The sequence below is a fragment of the Chenopodium quinoa genome, unplaced genomic scaffold (assembly GCF_001683475.1).
Source record: "Chenopodium quinoa cultivar QQ74 unplaced genomic scaffold, ASM168347v1, whole genome shotgun sequence".
NCBI lineage: Eukaryota > Viridiplantae > Streptophyta > Magnoliopsida > Caryophyllales > Amaranthaceae > Chenopodium > Chenopodium quinoa.
Genome location: NW_018742684.1, coordinates 1,093,274 through 1,113,099, shown reverse-complemented (window position 1 = coordinate 1,113,099; position 19,826 = coordinate 1,093,274). Strand labels below are relative to the sequence as shown.

General features: G+C 31.4%; 1 protein-coding gene across 1 annotated transcript; it reads right to left on the bottom strand.

Annotated features, from left to right (window-relative positions):
- Positions 1–11,905: 11,905 nt before the first annotated feature.
- On the bottom strand, positions 11,906–19,286 carry LOC110722644 (hydroxyproline O-galactosyltransferase HPGT1-like). Its single transcript, XM_021901914.1, has 13 exons — positions 19,082–19,286; positions 18,861–18,924; positions 17,517–17,566; positions 17,228–17,421; positions 17,060–17,123; positions 16,905–16,977; positions 16,426–16,549; positions 16,219–16,306; positions 16,066–16,116; positions 13,487–13,558; positions 13,238–13,350; positions 12,418–12,435; positions 11,906–12,387 (listed from the first exon to the last, which is right to left on the bottom strand). Exons 1-13 carry the CDS (start codon positions 19,192–19,194, stop codon positions 12,383–12,385), a joined length of 1,029 nt encoding a protein of 342 aa, XP_021757606.1. The 5' UTR covers positions 19,195–19,286; the 3' UTR covers positions 11,906–12,382.
- Between the last annotated feature and the right edge of the window lie 540 nt (positions 19,287–19,826).

The window sequence follows — 19,826 nt, the reverse complement described above, 5'->3', positions numbered from 1 at the left end:
AAATTAATCATCCACTTGCCCCACTTGCACAATATAATATTGAAGCAAATAACTTTCCTAAAACTCCGTGTAAATGCAAGTGATGCATATAAAAAAAACGGAGGGAGTATTTTATAAGGAAGGAAATTAGGAGCTGAACTGAACTGAACTGAATTTCAACGTAAGAGAACAGACCCTAAGTCCCGTGTCATATACGATTTTTACAAAATTTTATAATGAATTATAACGTTGATTCAAAATCTACCAAAAAATATACTCATATTTTAATATGAAATTAAAAATTAAAAACCTTGAATCTTAATATGTACTTGCACTCAGTATCTTGGAATATGAAAAGAAAAGATTATAGGTTATTAATATAAACAAAAAAATGAAAGGCATTTTAGCCTTGAATTTTTTAAATGAAGTGATGACCTATGTTATTTTTATTCACCTTTAGTATCTATATAATCCTGTGAAATTTTTTAATGAGAAGATGACCTATGTCATTTTTTAATGAATAGTTTTTTTATTTTTTTTATTTTTTTTACAAGAGTTATATATTGGACTAAATGCATGTATACTTAATAAATAATAACTTTTTATAAATAATTTATTTAAATAAAAAAAAATTAATACAGAGTATTTCAAGTTATTAATGATTAAAGGTGTGCGTTTGCAAACATTCCCAAAGAAAACAGGTGACTAGGTGAGATACCGTGGGACAGGGGAGTATGTAATAACAATTGATTAAGAGAAATAGTAAATTAGAAAGTGGATACTCGAAGGGTCAACTTTAGAGAATTATAGGATTCATTTATAGGGTTAATATATACTTTAATTTATATCATTTGATTAGCTAGCTTAGGAAAACAACAAAATGGAATAAGAGAAAAGTATGAAACATAAACATTTTACATCATATTGTTAAATTAATTAGTATGAGTTGGTGACGAAATTTTTGTTTGGTTGTTTGGAATGATTGGAGTTGTAGATAGATTATTTGATATAAACTATGTTGTCATTGTGAGATCCTACTTGGATAATGGGGATATGGATATACCCGACGTGTAATCAAACAATATTTTTTTCTCTAATGATCGAGAATCCTTAATTATCTTCCTATTTGTAATTTATGAAACTATTTTTATTTTTAAATTTTTGGTAGCCGCATAATAAAAGAATTTATAAAATCTCTTATATACTATTGTTTTTATATGGCTAAAGCTAGTTGTGTGGATCGTTTTTGGAATTTTATTGTATCATCAATGATATTCATGATCAAAATTGTATCAATGTGTGCTATCGACTATTGAGTGAAAGAGAAAGGCTAGTATTAATAATTCAATTTTTTAATGTGCTATTAAGTTGAATTGATTGTTATTGTAGGTATTGATCTTTCATTGATGAGTTTTTATTTTTTTTATATATATTTTTTATTTGGTACTCATATGAAAATCTACTAATGCTATTCTTTTGGATTAAGTCTTTCTGATTATAAAGTGTGATTTCTACTAATATATGTGTAACTCCTACTCCTAATATGTGGTGTGTGTGTGTTTTTTTAGTCCATTTTTATTATATATTTATCAACATTATCGTGTCTTCATTTAGCCAAATTTGACATTTTTGAGCTTGTATTAATACATATAACCTTATCTAAATTTATGTGTTTTTTTTAAGGCATGTAGTAACTTATTATTTTTTTTGGGAGTTATATGTAATCATTGAAACTTATTTTGAATATAATTGTTTTTTTTTTTTTTCGGTTTGGTTTTCCTTAAACATTGTTTATTTAAAAATAATTCAAACTAAAAAGCTGAACAAATTACATTATTGAATTGAAGTTTATCAAACATAAGGTTACGTACGAAGAATAATATGTATTATATCAAATTTATGAAGCATTATACATAGTATTTTATATTATATTATAGAATAACACATATTTGGACAAAAGAAATTGGTTGTATTAACATACATGTAGAAGCAAGACTAGAAATGATGTGGCTGAACCATATTATGGTGCCACATATTCTAATTGCATGGCGACACCTAGCCACATCGACCTCATGAGATTCAATCTATTGAAGACATGTGGCACATGTTAGTATGTTATTTACACCATAATATTGCATGGCTTGAAACCCTAATCAAGGCTTTAAGATCTAATAAGATCACGCCACGTGCTAAACAAACATGTCATTTATTCAAACTTCTGAAAGTCGTCATATGTCAGGATGACTGTACCTGATAGTATACTACTTGATTTATAGATCAATAGAAGGATTTAAATCGATCTAAAACAACTTGTGTAATTAAAAGACTTCTAATTATAATTAAGCTCATATATACAAGTCATATACCTAAGTTATTAGTTAATTGTGTAATTTATATGATTGTGTAATTTATATGATTGCGTAAAGTTCCTTATCTAAGTAAGTATCAACAATCACCACATTAAAATCCCTAGCCAATAAATAGCAATGAATATTTAGTTAGGGTACACTGTAAACTTGTTCTAAACATTCCCAAAAATACTGCCGTGTATGTGAATCATATGATGGTTACATTAATATGGAGTAGCAAACTAGCAATATGACTTGATCAATTTTTCGTAAATAATTAGGTTACCAAGGCATTGGAGGGGAAGAGGAAGATCCCAATTTCCCAACCAACATGATTACCATCCTTTTTTTAGGTATGTGTACATGTACGTAGTCTTTTAATTTGTAAACAACTCCTAACTTAGTCTTTTAATTTGTAAACAACTTCTAACTTACGGTCTCTTCACATCTACTTAATTTCAGTTCAGTTCAGCTCCAATCAGTTCAGTTCAGTTGAGTTTAGTTCCTAATTTCTATCTCTCATAAAATATTCAGTTCAGCTCTAATCAGTTCAATTCAGCTCAGCTCCAATCATTTCAATTCAGTTCAGCTCAATTTAATAAATATAAACCGGCCCTTCATAGTAACCTATATAGTAATTCCACGATACGCAATATTCTTATATTTGGAGGTCACAATTGAACATGTGAAAATTTATTTAGCTAATGTAAAAAAAAAAAAAAAAAAAAAAAAAAAAAAAGAAAAAGAAGATAATTTATATAGCAGTGATGGAAATTAAATAAATTACCCCATATAAGTAATGTTGAAGGAGAAAATTATTCAGTTATGGATTAGGTACTTAGCTCAGCTCCCTAGTAATATTCTTGTTGTTAGGGGTATCCGTTCGGTTTTTGGTTTGGATTTAGTCCAAATCCGATCCAATCCGAAATATAATTCGGTTTTCAATTTTCCAATCCGATCCGATTCGAATTTCTCTGTTGATCCAATCCGATCCAATCTGAATTAAAATTAGGTTATTTGGATCCGATCCGAAAATCCAAATTATAATACATTATTTTTTTAGCGCCTAATACAATTATAAAAATAAAGCTTTACTATAAATAAAAGTCTTCAAAATCATGATTAAAATACATAGTTCAACGTCAAGTCATTAATTAATAATACAAAGTCTCTCTAATTTATTTTATGTAGTATTAAGTATTTGAGCTAAACTTCAAAATATACAGAAATCCATATTTATACAAGCTTAATATTACAATTCGGTTTTCGGTTTGGATTGGATCCAATTAGGGTCAATCCGATCCAATCCGAAAATCCGAATTTCCAAAAAATCTCAATCCGATCCGATCTGATTTAAAGTTCGGATCCGATCCGAATTGATAATTCGGTTTGGATTGGATTGGATTTCGGTTTTTATCCGAATTATGGACACCCTTACTTGTTGTTAAGCATTGACTGTTATTCTTATAGATCCTTTTTGTTCTTCCCATTAACTCCCTCCGTTTTTAAATACTTTGCTTCATTTCTACATATGTGGAGCATTAGAAGAAATAGGAGAAAGTAATAAAATATGGAAGTAGTGCCGTGGTGGGGTAGTTGTGAAAAAAAATATTGTAAAAAGCAAAAGTACGTAGTGGAAGAATAGGAGGAGAGAGAGTATTATGTTGGATCCACTAAGGGTGAGAAATGAATAAAATATTGTAAAAGCTTTCCAAAAAAGGAAATGGAACAAGTATTTAAAAACGGCCGGAAAAGAAAAGTGGGGAAAGTATTTAGAAACGGAGGGAATAACTTTGAACAAGTCTTGTATAAGGCAAGTATACGTTAATATTATTGTAAAGGGGGCAATTTGAGAGTATGTTTAACTATTATGCTAACTTTGCCTACTTAAAGGGTAAGTTTTAATTAGTTGTTGGTTTGAAATTTTATTTTAATGTGTAATTTCTTATTGATTCATGACTACACGATATAAGTACTAGTATGATTAAATTTAATACATTATAAGTTTTTGTAAGATAAAAAATCTATTACGGAGTATTTGAAAATAATAACTTTTTTTATGATAATTTTAACCCGTTTTACAATAAATAATCGTACACCCACTTTTTTGAAGAATTTGTGTTTAACTTTTTATGAGATTAAAAAAAATCAAAACGAAAATTAACAAAAAATATAGGAGAGTATTAACAACATCCATAAAATAGTTACTGTATTATTTTTATACTTATTGATGATATGGATTTGTCAAGTTTTTGTTTTTATTTTTTTACGGTCTAGCTAGGAAAGTCATTTTTGACGGGAGTGTCCTAAATTGAGTATGTCATACGTACCGTGGGAGACTAGGCAAGAAAAAGTTGGCTTTTGAAAGTTGAAATGAGGTTAAAGACTTAAAATAGTGTGAATAAAAGAAAAGGTGCTTGACTTTTTTTTTTTAATATACATTTGACTTGATCAGGGGGTTATAAAAGACATTGTTGTATGCATGTAAGCAAACATGTTAAACATAATTAATGGTATGTGACGATGAAATGAGATATTCCTCATTTAACGGCCAGTCAAATATTAGATGGATATGGCAAAGAATTAGTTTCTTATGACCCCACCACACTATATTAGTATTCAAATTTGAGATATACTTGCATAAAATACAAATTTCGTTAGTAATTTCCTATGTTGTTCTATCAAAGATGGCTAATGGTCAGGACATATTTGTGCCGTTGTGCATACTTGTGTCGTGCCATGCCGTGTTTATGGGTAAATGTAATGTAATTGTATATGATCCATTCTTCTGATTTTTAGCTTGCTCTTTCAGTCTTTCGTGCCATCTTAAAATCGGTAAAATACGTAAGCTTAATAAACAAAGACAAAATCACTCCATTAATTTTTTTATAATTATTATTATCTTGGTGGCTTGGTGCAATTTAACAGGCAATATGTTATAGAAATATGAGTTGATTTGAGTATATATTAGGCATTCAACTAATTTAAGGTTTGTTGAGAATCAAAATTATAAATAAGTGTTAAGTGGGTTTAAAAAATAAGAGATGTAAAATGAGATACTAATAAAGAAATGGACAATTTAGAAAAATAAGGCACTTAAAAAAGAATATTATCAGAATATGATGAGTACAAGTATTAATAAGACTTAAAGGTGTCGCTTAATATATTGTATCAAGATAGTGTGTGAATAAATTTTTGCATGATTTATTTTATGGAGTGTATATATGTAATCCATAATAATTATGTGCATTTGCACATCAATTTGATACAATATACAAGTATATTACAACCATATGCGTACATGCATAATAGAAAAAGAGTAGTTGAATATGATAATATAGTTTGATTGTTTGATATCACATAAAGTTTTCAAATTCTACCCTTTTCCTACGAATAGACAGAATAAATTCGATTCTTTTGTACTATTATTATTTTACTATCCTATTATATCAATGTGATTATTGCTTCAAGAGTCGGTGGATAGGTCAATACTCAATAATTAGTGGAGGTGGTGAGCCGTATAGGAAGATGTAGCCTTGGGAGGATTATTTTCATGAGAGTTATCATTACTTTTTATTAGTTAGTGTTAATTAATTAATCTATAACTAATTTTCTCTTTCCCCTTAAAAAATCTTCCATCAAATACTAATTAACAAGCTAACAACCATTATCGTGAGTCAGTAGTTTTTTTTTGTTTTTTTTTGTTGTTTTTTGTTGACAAGAGTCAGTAGTTACTATAAAAACATGACATATATAGTAGGAATTGGCCAGGCTGAAAGGCTATTATGTGAAATAGGTCACTTGTTTGAATTTCTCGTTTTTTTTTTAGTCCATAATTGGAACGGACTGGAGAAAAATTGAGAATTTAAATTCAAGACTTGAAAATCGGCCTATTGCAAATATTCTGTAAAAAAAATAAAATGAAAAGTGTCATATAGCTCATATTAATATAAATATACCTAACACATAATGATGGTAACAATTAAGCATTCCAAATGTTTTTATGCATAATATTAAACAAAAAAACTAATCTAGTGGCGATTCTAATTCAAGAATCGTTTTTAAAAGGCTTCAGATAGGATCGGATCAAAAATCGGAAATTTTAATTTCTCAACCCAGATATCAAACTTGTTCCCTTTGATTCGATCTTGCTGGTTGATTTTGAACACCCAATATAATGGTCTTGTGCTTAGTTGAATTGGACAAAAAAAAATGATTATTCACTTTTTTTTTAATTATTATTAATCCTGATTTCCTACCATTACACTTACGCCCTAGAAAAAATTGATGTGAGTTTAGTTTTTATATATATATATATATATATATATATATATATATATATATATATATATATATATATATATATATATATATATAATACACGTGTTTTTAATTAAAAAATAAGAAAAAAAAATCGAGAGCGTTTTCACAACTATTCAATAAAAGCCTAATAGGGTTAATCCATCAATCAAGGAGTTGGGGGTTACTAGTTGGCACTCACCATTAACCACACAAATTGGGTTTGAAATGGAAGGACTATGTAGGTTTTAGGTGAAGCCCATATTTTATTTCTATTAATTCAAATTTATGTATTGAGAAAATATATGTGGTTTAAGAATAAAAGTACAAACTATATAATCTATATTTGTATTTGTGTTGATGTCTCTACACATAGCACAATAGCTAAAAGTCTAACAAAGGTCCAAAACCGTTAATATTGGAAATTTGTGAGAAAGAAATTGTGAAAAGATCCTAGAAATGTGGATATGGATTCATATGGTGGGATCATGTGATACATTATTTTACCTGTAAATTCCTTCACAAAGCACCAAACTAAAAATACGCGTGAGAATCCTAGGGAAGATGCATAATACATTCATACACATCCTTTATTTTCTTTATTCTACAATATTATTAATTTCACTATTTATTTATGTAAATCTGTTTGATTCCATCTCAAACCATATATCCTACTAATACTAGTAATAATTTGTTGAGTGGTATACAAGTACTTTTATAAATATAAATCTCCGCATTTTAAATTTTTATTCTTTTTCGGTAGATAATATGAAGAGATGTATCAGGACAAAAGGATCAATTAGGTCCGAATTAATGGGCTAAACAATTTGTAAGAGTGTAGTTGTGTCAGTGGGGGGATATTACTCCGTATAGTGATAGCACATTAATACCATCTTAACAAGAGTCAATATATGGGAGAAATGCTATTGTTGGCTACTCATGATCGATGACGGTAGTCAATGCTAAAGTGGACGTCAGGAGTGCAATTTGATACGCCTTCAATTGTCTAAAATATCAAGTTCTTAAATCAAAGAGTTGTTAAAAATACTATACTACCTCCTTTTTTTTAGTTGACACGTTTTGACTTTAGTACTATTCACACACTCCACTTTGACCGTATTTTGTGCTTTATATATAATGAAAAAATATAGTCATGTGAGATCTTGCTAGATTCGTCACGATATATAGTTTTAAAATATCAAATTTTCATAATTTTTGTTTATTGATAATTAAATATATGAATGGTTGAAGTTGTACATTGACAAACGTGACTAAAGAAACGTGTAAACTAAAAAGAAACGGAGGAAGTATATGTTATTGTGCATAACTGCATATGTATACTATCACGTAATGCACATTCAAGAAAATTAAAAAAATAAAATTAAAATTTTGTTGCAATTAATAAGAAACGGAAAATAATACTACTGTTAATTCTGTAAAATATCCACTTCACCATGTACGTGATCCATATGTCCTCGTCTTTTGTGTTATGGTAGTTAGTCCTACTATTTGTCAGGCCCATTTTGCTACCGTCTCCTAGAATGTATACTCGTACTAAAGTCTGTAAACATAAATGGTCCCTTGAGTTTGTTAGTTTAGATGTTTACGTACTGTACTACTATTAGGTGAAGTCGGCAGATCTAGAGCTATGCAAGAATGCCTTGCAAGTTTGCAATCACAGGGTTTAGATTTTACAGAGTAATTGATTTTTCTTATAAATTCATAAATCGTCTGTTGCATATTATATTTTGGTCTATGGTTTGATGACATAAACATAAATAATAAAAACAGATTTCCATAACTAATGTTGTTGCATCCAGCTACTTAAGTCATGTTGATATTTATTATTTTGGCCCTTGAAATTGTCTAAAAGCTTTTTTCTTAGAAAGATATTTGTTTTCATTTTTATTTTAAAAAAAGCAAATAGTACTTGTAGTCCCTATAGATAATTTATACAGGATTACAGGCGTACAAGTTTAAATAAATGACAAAATTTAATTCCAAGTAACAACTTTTTTTTTTTTTTTTAATTTTACAATAATATATTTTTGTTACAAATAAAAAGAAACAAAGGTAAATTTTAGATTGATATATTTTCTCTCATTGTACACCGAACACCGTATTATTTATATTCATACTGTATTTGTTTACTTTGCATTTATTACTAGTAACTAATTATTTTATTTATTTGGTTCAGTAGGATTTTTTGTAGAAGGATGAGACAAAATAAGTCGTGCATAGACGGTAGACCCGTGCTACATAATTGCAAAAGAATTATCAGCGATAAATGCGCTTCAACAATGAAACAAGAGCAAGAAGGGGACCAATATTATTGAGAAAAATCCATTTAAAAAAAATATATTATTGAGAAAAATACGTATATCTCAATAAAATAAATTTTTAAAAAAAGGAGATAAAAAAAGAATCTAATAATTGTAGACCATGCAGTAAGAAATCTTTTTAAGAAACGAGATCAAACATTCCAAACAAATCAACAATTCACTGCATCTTTTACAATCCAAATTCCAGATGCATCTAATCTAATAAAGGAATAATCACCTTGTAAATATATAAACCAATTAAATAAAAAGATGACAGCTTAGATGAGGTAAACTTACGATTAGTTATTATTATTATTATTATTATTATTATTATTATTATTATTATTATTATTATTACAGTATTATTTTATTATTATTTGTGTGTTGAGATACAATAAGTTATTCGAAGACCATTGACACATTGTGATAAGCTGATAAATTAACTCTTTCTAATTCTCACAATGTTATTTGATTGTATAGGGTTGATAAATGATTGTGTTAGTTATCTATTGTTTTATCGAGGAAAAAAAAAATGTGATGAACATATTTATTTTATCCGAGAGAATTATATAGAAATATAAAATGGATCATTCTTAGAATAGAAATGTAAACCAATACAACATTTTGATGAGGGGAGTATTTATTTTTAATTTTCTCTTTTTGAAAAAAGCTAGCGTCACATAATATTAAAGAAGTTAATTCCTTAAAGATCACCCAAACTAGTTGAATTGAAAAAAATATTAAAGAAGTTAAATTAATACGAAGTATTAATTTTGTATATTGAAAGCAAATGGAATGGCTAAATCTCAAGATTCATGCTAGCAATATTTGTTGATTTTTTTAATTTTATTTTATTTTGATGATAGCAAAGATTCCAGAAGATTTAGGTGCAAAAATCTATTGGGAAAAAACTGGTCAGTTGAGAAATAAAAAATTACTCTAATTGTAATTAGCCTAATCCATGCTTTATAATTAGGCTTAATAGCTAAAAACACGTATGCAATGACTCAGGTTAATGACTTAACTACCAGACATAAATTACTTTTGTGGTCAGATTAACTTAATGTCATGAAAATGGGCACTGTCCACTGAAAGCTACACTTTGTGCTTTTTTTTTTTCCTTTCCTTTTTTTAGGGGTGACGAGCCCAATTTTCTAAGATAAATCTCGAATCAACTACTGGATGTCAAATTAGGTATCCTGATAGCATAGGAACATATTTTAGATTTGTTTAGAGAATATCTCGGCTAATACAAATTGAGTACTTATGAGGTGAAAGAACCTACTTCATGACTCGTTCTTCAATTACAAAGTAGTTCTAAATCGAGAGATTGTTATACATCCGGGTGTACCGTGCACCCAACTAACTCCAAGGTTAGTTTTTGCTCTTCATTTGATAATTAAATAAAAAACAATCATTAAAATGAGAGCAAATAGTCATGGGTGTACGATACACCTGGATGTATAAGACAATTTTTATTCTAAATTTAGGCATGTTCGGTAAGCTAAATTTGAAATATCTAACTTACCAACAACTTGTTATGTCGAACACACTCTTAATTGCGTCTAGTATAACATTTTTTTTTTTTAAAAAAAAAAAAAAGTACTCCCTAGCATGTATTTCATACTCTTAGTGGAAAGTGCACATCAAAAGAAAATTCCCATGGTTTATCTGATAATAGTAATTGGACCAAGTTTGTAAGGAATTAACATAACGCCATAATCCATATAGTCGTTCCCCTTGACAATAAACTAAAAAGATGTCACATTCAATTTGATTATTTCCCAAGTAAAATGTAGCTTTCAACTTAATTAAATGAATAATAGTGCTTCCATCATCATACCAGTCCAAATTTCAATTACACACATCAGTTGCACGCATGCATGATCGTGCAAAACGGCATTCACCGCTTCTACAAACTACTCCTACGAACGAGCTAGTTATTCCTCAACAACCATCTCCATTTCCTCTTTCCTTCGCTTTGCTCCTTGGTCGCCTAATTATGATACTATATAATAATTTGATTTAAAATTATGGTATGTAACTTATGGATCTACCAGTGACCCATGACAAGAGAGCCTCAGATCAAGCTCGAAAGAGACATGGTATCCTCTACGAACCCATAATGTCCGTATGCTGATGAAGGGGATGGGCAAAACAAGCCCAAACTCGAGAGCAGGGGTAGACGAGAAATTTCTCCTAAGATTCCTAGTGGGGGGAGTTGAACTCAAGACAGCCCATTGCTAGCCTGAACATCATAGAGAATGCTAAGTAACGAAACCAAGGATAAATCACTAGTCTTTAGTTTTTAACCAATGCAATGTTTGAGGGACCCTAAACTCCTAAAGACCTAAGGGGACGTTACGAGCCCTCCATGTCGTGCTTTGGACTGCAAACTTAAGAATGTCCTAGGTCTGGTTTGTTATGCACTCTTGAAACATAGGCCACCACGGCCAGGCCCGATAGCAAAGTCAACTCATGACTAAAAAATACTTCACATGCCTATCAATAAATAAGACTAGCTTGGTGATAATGCACTTATCGTATAGAGATGGGTTACTTTCAAAAATAGAAAATCCAAAATTAGTAAAATGACTTAAAACAAACCATGTCCAAGGAAAGACTCTCAGAGGGAGTTTGGTAGCTGGCTTATCAGCAAATGGCACCACAGAATCCAAATGCACCTAACTTAGAACACTGAAAAAGACCATTCAACAAATTAGTCATAAGAAGAGTGAGTAGCTGAAGCCAAATGCTGGAATCTTTTCTATTTTGACCTACCAGTTAAAAAATTAGGCACACAAGCATTATGGGCGGTGGCAACACTTGTAATCCAATTTTGAGAATGTGGTTCATAAACTGTTTAAAAATGATAGCTACCCAGCACAAATATGTTCTGGAATCTGGATCAGGGCTAACAGTAATAAACCTCAAAAGAAGTTAAATGATCATTGTATCTAATAGAGCAAAAAATATATGCTGCATAGATTGATTTTTCAATCCCACACTTGTCAAATTACATTAACTGTAATGAATCTAATAATATCTCTCTTTTTTTTTCTTTTCTTTTTTTTTTTTTTTTTGGGGGGGGGGGATTTTCTTTCTGTACGTTTCGTGTCAAAATTTGGTGTATGATACACAGTAAGGGAAAAGGACTTCTTCTCTACAAGTGCATAACCTCAACGGCAGATACCAAGTTGTGATCATTGATCAATGTTGTTTCAGGGTCTGCGGTGACCTATTCTAAGAAACATAACTGACGAGCTGGTCGCTGCTGAAGGTCTCGTGCTCTTAAGATAAAGACAGAATCAACTTACAGTGGCAGCGATTGGTCATTCTCAATGTCAACCAAGGGCCTACGCTGAGGGCCTGGGGCTAAAGAATGGTCTCCATGAAATTTATACTGAGTAGATACATAATGCTTGCCATGTAAAGTCAACCAGCTGCTTCTACCAAAAAAAAAAGTCAACCAGCTGCACATACAGCACCTGAAACAATTCAAAGACTTAGGTCAAACAAACCCTTCACTTTGCAAGGACTCAGAAAATGGAAAACAAAATTCTCTTCCAATTATGTCAGTCATCATGCTCATTAGCACAGAAACATGGATCAAAAATCAAATTTGATCCACATATATTTATATATAAATAAATATAATTGAACTTCTTAAAACAGATAAAGGGTGTCTTTTGGCACTAGCTTTGGAGAAGTCTTTAGTGGTTTAAGTGTCAAAGGTGAGATTGTTTTTGGGAATACCGGGCAAAGGTGTGATTATTAGTTCCATTTTTCCAAAAGAATAATTATCCATTTTCACATGACCACTCCTACTTTGATTATCTACTGTATCACAGCTAACAATTAATCTTATAGCCATAAACTACTCCCACATCTATGTTTGGCCGAACAGGGCCCAACCAACCAATTACAAAGTACTGAAAGAATTTCCCCCTGTTCTAGGTGTGGAGTTTGTGCAAGTGCAAGTGAAAGAGTTTCAACAATCCTAAAACAGATAGAATAACATGCTAACAAGCACATTATTCAGATAGTATACAACAATGATAGCTGCCATTACAGAATGTTTCTGACTCCAATTGATTTGCCCACTCCAACATGACATTTCAAAAAGTATTACACAACTTGGTCAAACCAATTTGAACATTACAAAATAAACATGGCATACACATTGCAAATCAGAACCATTCAATCAGTGTAGATTTCACAGAAAGGGGAGGTAGCCTCCTCCACTACTATCCCTATCTTTTCTTGGTGTGTTCAAAATTCACAATATACCTGATGACCAAGAAGAACAACAAAGCTTTGCTTCATCAATGTGCTTCACATCCAGTCCAATAAACCAAGATCCAGCACTGATGTCATCATGGGCAAAGGTTCGAAGGATGGACCTGCAAAACAATCAGAGGTTTCGAATTCATTTCAGCTGACTCAACCCTCAGCACACAAATGAGAACTACACATGAATGTGTGTATAACATCTTGATGTATGAATAAGACTAAGGGAAAGGATGCAGAAATGATAACCTGTTTATTGATACAAACTGAGCCAATTCCTGTGATATGGCAAACATCTCTCCAGAAGCATGTCGAAAGTAACTGTCATAAATAAATAATAACTTCAGGCAAATTAAACCGAGGTCAACCAAGACTTGTATAATTTGTTGATGCCATGTGAATCGCTAGTTATATGTGAAGTATATGGTGGCAAAATCAGTAACAAAAGTTAGTTACCCCACTGAAGGAAAACAGTGGGGTTGGGTGAAGTGGGGGGAAACTAATTTTTTGACATGGTTCTGCTTGAAAGCAACCAAGTTGTTTAATAATAACTAATAATTGTATAAGTAGCATAATAGAAGCCCACATCCAACAACCATGATACCAGAATTTTTAATTCACTACTTTCAGGTATGAGTGAATAAGGCTCAACTCAAATATGTCCTTTGAGGAATAAGCGAAAAGATGATTCACACTGACGCAGCTGAACAATTAAACTTCAAACAAGAATGAATTCTCCATTTTTAAAATGGAAGCAGTAAATCTCATTCAACTGTGATCAGAAAATTAGAATTTCGGAGTATATCTTGAATCTTGATAAATGAGTAGATCAAATTCATGGTGCTACGTTTTTCTACTTTCGGTTTTGAATTCATGCTATTAGCACCTTGGAAAAATTGTGTACTTTAGAGGTACCATGTTATCCACATTGAATATTACACTAGTTACCAAACATAAATTCTTGGATTCCATTTGTCCCCTTCCCAATTCCTGCCTCCCTCTTTAAATAATTCTCAGTCTTCTCACCATGGCAGCATCCGAAAAGCCGTAAAGTAATACTGCATAGATTCATAGAACACTCATTTCCTCATAGCTCTAGTAATCCCTATCTTTATGATTCAAGTTGATGGTGAGTTGGTGACGTTAGCATCAAGGATCCAGAAAGACACTCAGCACGAGGATTTAGCATCCAGTTTTTTCAAGTCATAACTTCCAAACACCTTCATACAGCTGGGCTGATTCAATTGTGGCATGATATTATGGTTTATACGAGATTATTCTTCTATTGCAGAGAATCTTTGTCTATAATGATCTTAATATGCGAAGTTTCACAATTTTACCATATTTTGAGGTTTGGACTATGGATGACATAATGACAAAGTTTACACTAAAATCTTCCCTATTAATCTGATTACAGTTAAAACGGTGATTGCTAACATGTGATCATTCCTACTATAGTTGCAAAGCATCTTCAATTAATTTGTTAGTTCCTGGTTCAATGTGCTATCTTAATTTTCTTTACTCAACAAATTGTCGGTAAAACTTTGGGATGGAGATTAGGTAAAGTTATGAGGAGTGCGGAAAGGAGTGGGGCGTCTTCAATAATTCAAGGACTATGCTAATTTCAAGCACCCAGGGCACGTTATCAAAGCCACCTTTTGTCTCTTTGCATCTCAATCCATCTCATTTCCACATATATCCCCCCCCCCCCCCTCTTTTGATGATCTAGCAGGAAATCTATATGAGTAAATTTACATGTACAAAGATAATACCTCACACACCCCCATGCAACACATACTTATGTTACCAGTTTGCATCACATCATAAGGTGTACCTTGCAACATAACACCTTTATATTTAATTTTTTTGATAATGGATGTGGAAGTGCACATGCAGACTTTGAAATTAAAAAATTGTAAAGAGGGAATCGCTTTTTCCACTATGTTTAAACTCTAAATTGTCCAAGCAGTTGGTGAATTTCGCCACATTCCTAAAATAAAAATTTAAAATTCCAAACCTTCAATCATTGGAACCTCTCGGTAAAATTAAGGAGACATTCTAAAAGACCAGAACAAAAGTAGTCAAAGAAAAAACAGCAACAGCAACATTAAAAGCTCTTGTTCCTGGGACATAGGGGGATTCAGATGTATCTCAATATGTAGAAAATGAATCAATACATACTGTACACTTGCTCCATTAACGAATCAAAATTATTTGGTCAGGCGATTAAAGAAGAAAAGCTCAGCAAAGAGCCAAGGATGAGCACCCCTCCTTTCATTCTCCAATGAGGCACTTAACTATTCTGAGTGCAATCCGAATAACCTTTATCCTTCCTCCTCATAAAAGGGCGACATTCTTAATTCCATGCAAGAAACTGCATTGAGTTTCTGCCCAAACTACATTGATAGAATTTTTTTTTTTTTTAAAAAAAAAACCTATTTTCAGTTAAAATATTTCATACTCTGTATGTAAAATACTTTAAATGTTTCCCTTATTAATAATCTGTATTGGACTATTGGTACACTCATAGATTAAAATATTTCATAATAATGATGTAATAAAGCCATTAAGAACAGGAAACAAAGCCAAGGAAAACAGGAATATTGTGGACTTGTGGTTTAATGCTAAGTTCTCAGGTGAAGAAAAAAGAAAGAAAGAATTCATGACATGAACGTGCTTAAATCCTTTTCTTCATAATTAACACTTGACACCACAGATAATATAAGCACAGAGTAAGAAACAAGCATAAATGTCCTGAAATTATACACATAATTTAAAAAAACATAGAAGGGGGGGGGGGGGGGAAGCTAAAAGGTAGATTAACTTACGATTTCCCATCGCCAAATTTCCACCAATCTGGTTCATACCATTTATTACCCCTGGAAATTCATAGGCAATGTGTTTCAAAAATATATAATTTACATTATGCAATGACAATAAAATATAACCATCTCAAGTTTCAAAGTAAGGACTGCACTTACAGCTCAGAGAAAACTTCCCCTGACTTCATGCACCCAATATAAATACGAGGTTTATCCAAATTTGCAGAAAGAATTGCAGCGAGGCCATCTGCACGACAAAGCAAGCAATTTAGGGATTGATTTGTCTTGAGAAAAAAAGGTGTGTGAGCATGTGTGCCAATCTACTTGTGTTTACATGCCAGTCCAGAATCAGTTGGATATACAAACCTATTTTAACATAAACATCATCATTGACCTTGACATAGAACTCAGCCTCCCATGTTTCAGCAGCATGAGAAAAAAACAATTTTGTCTTCGTAGAAATCTCCTCTGGCACCTCTACATGATCATCCTGAAGTTGGTACAAAAACCATTAAAAAAAAAAAGCTGATTACTTTAAGCTAATCACATTCAACTATTCAAGTACATGTTAGAAGGTGTACAGAAGTTTCTATCTAATGAAAATATAATGGATGAATTTATTCACAGCAACAATAGCTTAACACCAGCCACAATGTAAAAGATAATGAGTATCGCAGCATTTCACACTTCAAGGTAGTACACCAACTCTCAGTCCGCAGCTAAATAGTACAAAGACTACAAACAAGATCCTGCATTCCTACATGGGCACAGCTCATGATTGAACAAGATAGGTATCCATGTGAGACAAGATTAGGATAACAAAAGATATCAGATATTCAACATACAAGAATGATGAAATCGTTGGACTGCCTGCTTTCAACATCAATATCTCTGTCCAAACTGTCTCCACGGTTTGCACTGCAAGATTGCTTATATTCAATTTAAGTTTAAGAAATCAGGAAAGAGATTTAACATAGATTCAAACCAACAGAACATAGACCTTCTTCCAATCACAAATCTTGGAACAATGCCCTTCTCATTCTCTAGCTTTTTCAATGCAGCTCCTGCACAAATGTAACTACAAATTACACCTTCCTTTGAGAAAATAATAAAGTGAATCGCTACATCAAGCTTACATAGTGTAGATTACAGAAATCAAATCCATTACCAGTAGACATCCATGCTTTTCGTATAGCATTTCTGTTCCTCCTTCGACCAAACTGTGTAGTAATTCCTATAACAGCTAAAAGCTTCTTCTTCTTAGCAGTAGCATCATTCCCTGTTGAGTATTTTGAAATAAACCCCCCCTTTTTAGCTGCAGCCAGTTCCATCTCGAGGGCTGACAGTTTCTTTTCCTGTTCCCTGCAAAAAATTATAAATTGACATCGTAATAAGATTTCAAAAATCAACACATGCAACCCCCTAGCCCCAACAGAGCAAAAGAGTAAATAACTTACCGACAAGCTATTATTTTCAAAGTGTCATCAACAGATATAGCTGTCTGACCCTGGGAATGAAAATTTGTTGTTAAATTTCTTTGCACAAAGTATAGTTTTACACAATTTTCCTAATTAAGCTTAAAAATTCATACGTAAAGTGAAACATAAAGGACTCAAACTTTATACATAAATCATGACAAAAATAACAGTCAGTAAACATCATTGCCCACCCCTTCTCTATGCAATTCCGCAAGAGACTAATGAACCTGAACATGTAGATACGATCTTCCACTCCCCCAATTTCTCTAACACAAAACAAAACACAACAAAAATCCTTCACAATGGTTGAAGACATCACAAAGAGATAATACCCACATGTCAACTTCTAATGGAGGCAACTATTATGAGATTGAGGCACTTGATATGTCACACTATACAGCTCAAAAGATATAGACAGTGTAATAAAAAAGGATACATGTATAGTCTGATGCTCGTAACTTTATAAGTGATCCCTTCTCAAACTTTGAGATGCTGTCAGAAACAAATTTACGTTTCTTATGGACTATATACTCGTAATATTCTTTGACAGAAAAAAGGGACAGTTTAAGCAATGACCACTAGCCACAACACACCACTATTCAAACAAATCCCAAATACTTTCTCAATCCTTTTCAACAAGCTCTGTATCGTGCTTAGGATCCTTTATACCACTCTTCACAAAAATCAACTTAGGTCATGTATTTTATCCTCACTTAAGCCATAATGTGTTTGACTTAGTTTGACTTGTCAAATAGCTTACGATAAGATCAGAGGAAGAAAAAGAAGGTTTTTCAGCAAGAAGTTTTTAGACAATTTCCACATTCAAGGATTTTTGTTCTCGAAGACAAAATAGGTCTTATGATATCATTCCAATAACATAGCCTTAATCTTAGGCCTTATTAAGTTCAGCTTATTCTAGCTTGTTTCGGAAAATAATTAGTTCAGGTAAGTCATACAAAAGAAACTAATTCAGACAAAGATAAGTTAAGTTTGGTTAATTTAAGTTCAAACAAAAGAATTTGAATCAAACAAGGCCATAGACCTGAAGTTATTTTAGCTGATCATAACGGATTTCTCTCGTAATTCATAAGCCGAAGAGAACAGGGCCGTATTCATATAAAATCGTCGTAAACGACACTATATTGACGCTCACAATTCATTAACAATTTTATCTTCCTAAAATAACAATTGTTTAAAAGATATACAAGTAAAATGTAACCAAAGAAAAATCAAAAAATAATGTTGTAGATCAAAACATAATACACATTTGCAAAATTGTCAAATAAAATGGAACAAAAACCATAACAGATTATCAGAATATACCTTATCAGTCCTCTTATCAAGTTCCTTAATCATATAAACTCGATTCTCCGCATCTTGCCACAATCTACCAATTTAAAAAAAAAAAAAAACAAACAAATTAAAAAAAATCGAAATCCAAAAAACAAAATTTAAGCACATTACGAATGAATTTAAGATCACTGAAATCACAAACAAAAAAAACTAAAAAATAAAACTGTAATTAAAAAATTGTAGATTAATACCGGCCAGCGACGTAAAGGGAAGCCATTGTAGCGAACATAGCAAACATAAGAGATGAAATTCGAGATCTAATTGGTGAACCAGTGAGCCGCTGACTTGATTCTTGACTAGGCATTGAATTATTACTTTTTTTTTAGTATTGATTTGATTTGCAGAATGTTTAAATTCTGGGTTTTCCAGGGTTTATCGATTGAATTGAAATTCTGGAGATTTGAAAATTGAATGCGTTGAGTAGAAGATTTGAGTATGGCGGAATTGGAGAAATGGAAGATGGTGATGGATCATGAACTTCTTTTTTTTTTTTTTTTTTTTTTTTTGGAGGGTTACTTTCGTGTTTCTGTTAGCAACAACTTCAACTGACTTGTTGGAGTTCATTTTACTCCACCTCTTATTTGAATGTTGTCAAAACCTTTTTTTTTTTTTTTTTTTGAGAAATATTGTTTATAAGTTTGACTTAATCCAACATTACGCATAGATTTTATTTTAATATGTGATTGTGGTTGGTTTGTTGGTTTCAACTTTTAACTATCATCATGCCTCAGTAAAAATAATTTTAGTTCAATAAAAAAGTTTAGTAAATATAAAGAAGAAATATAATGCAGTAAAAAATAATTTTAAGTTCATTAAAAAAAAAAAAATCATTTTAGTAAAATTCAGTAATTATAAAGAAAAAAAATAATAGATAATCAGTAAAAATTTCAACTTTCAACTTCCCCAAATAATTTAAGTTCAGCAAAAATAATTTCA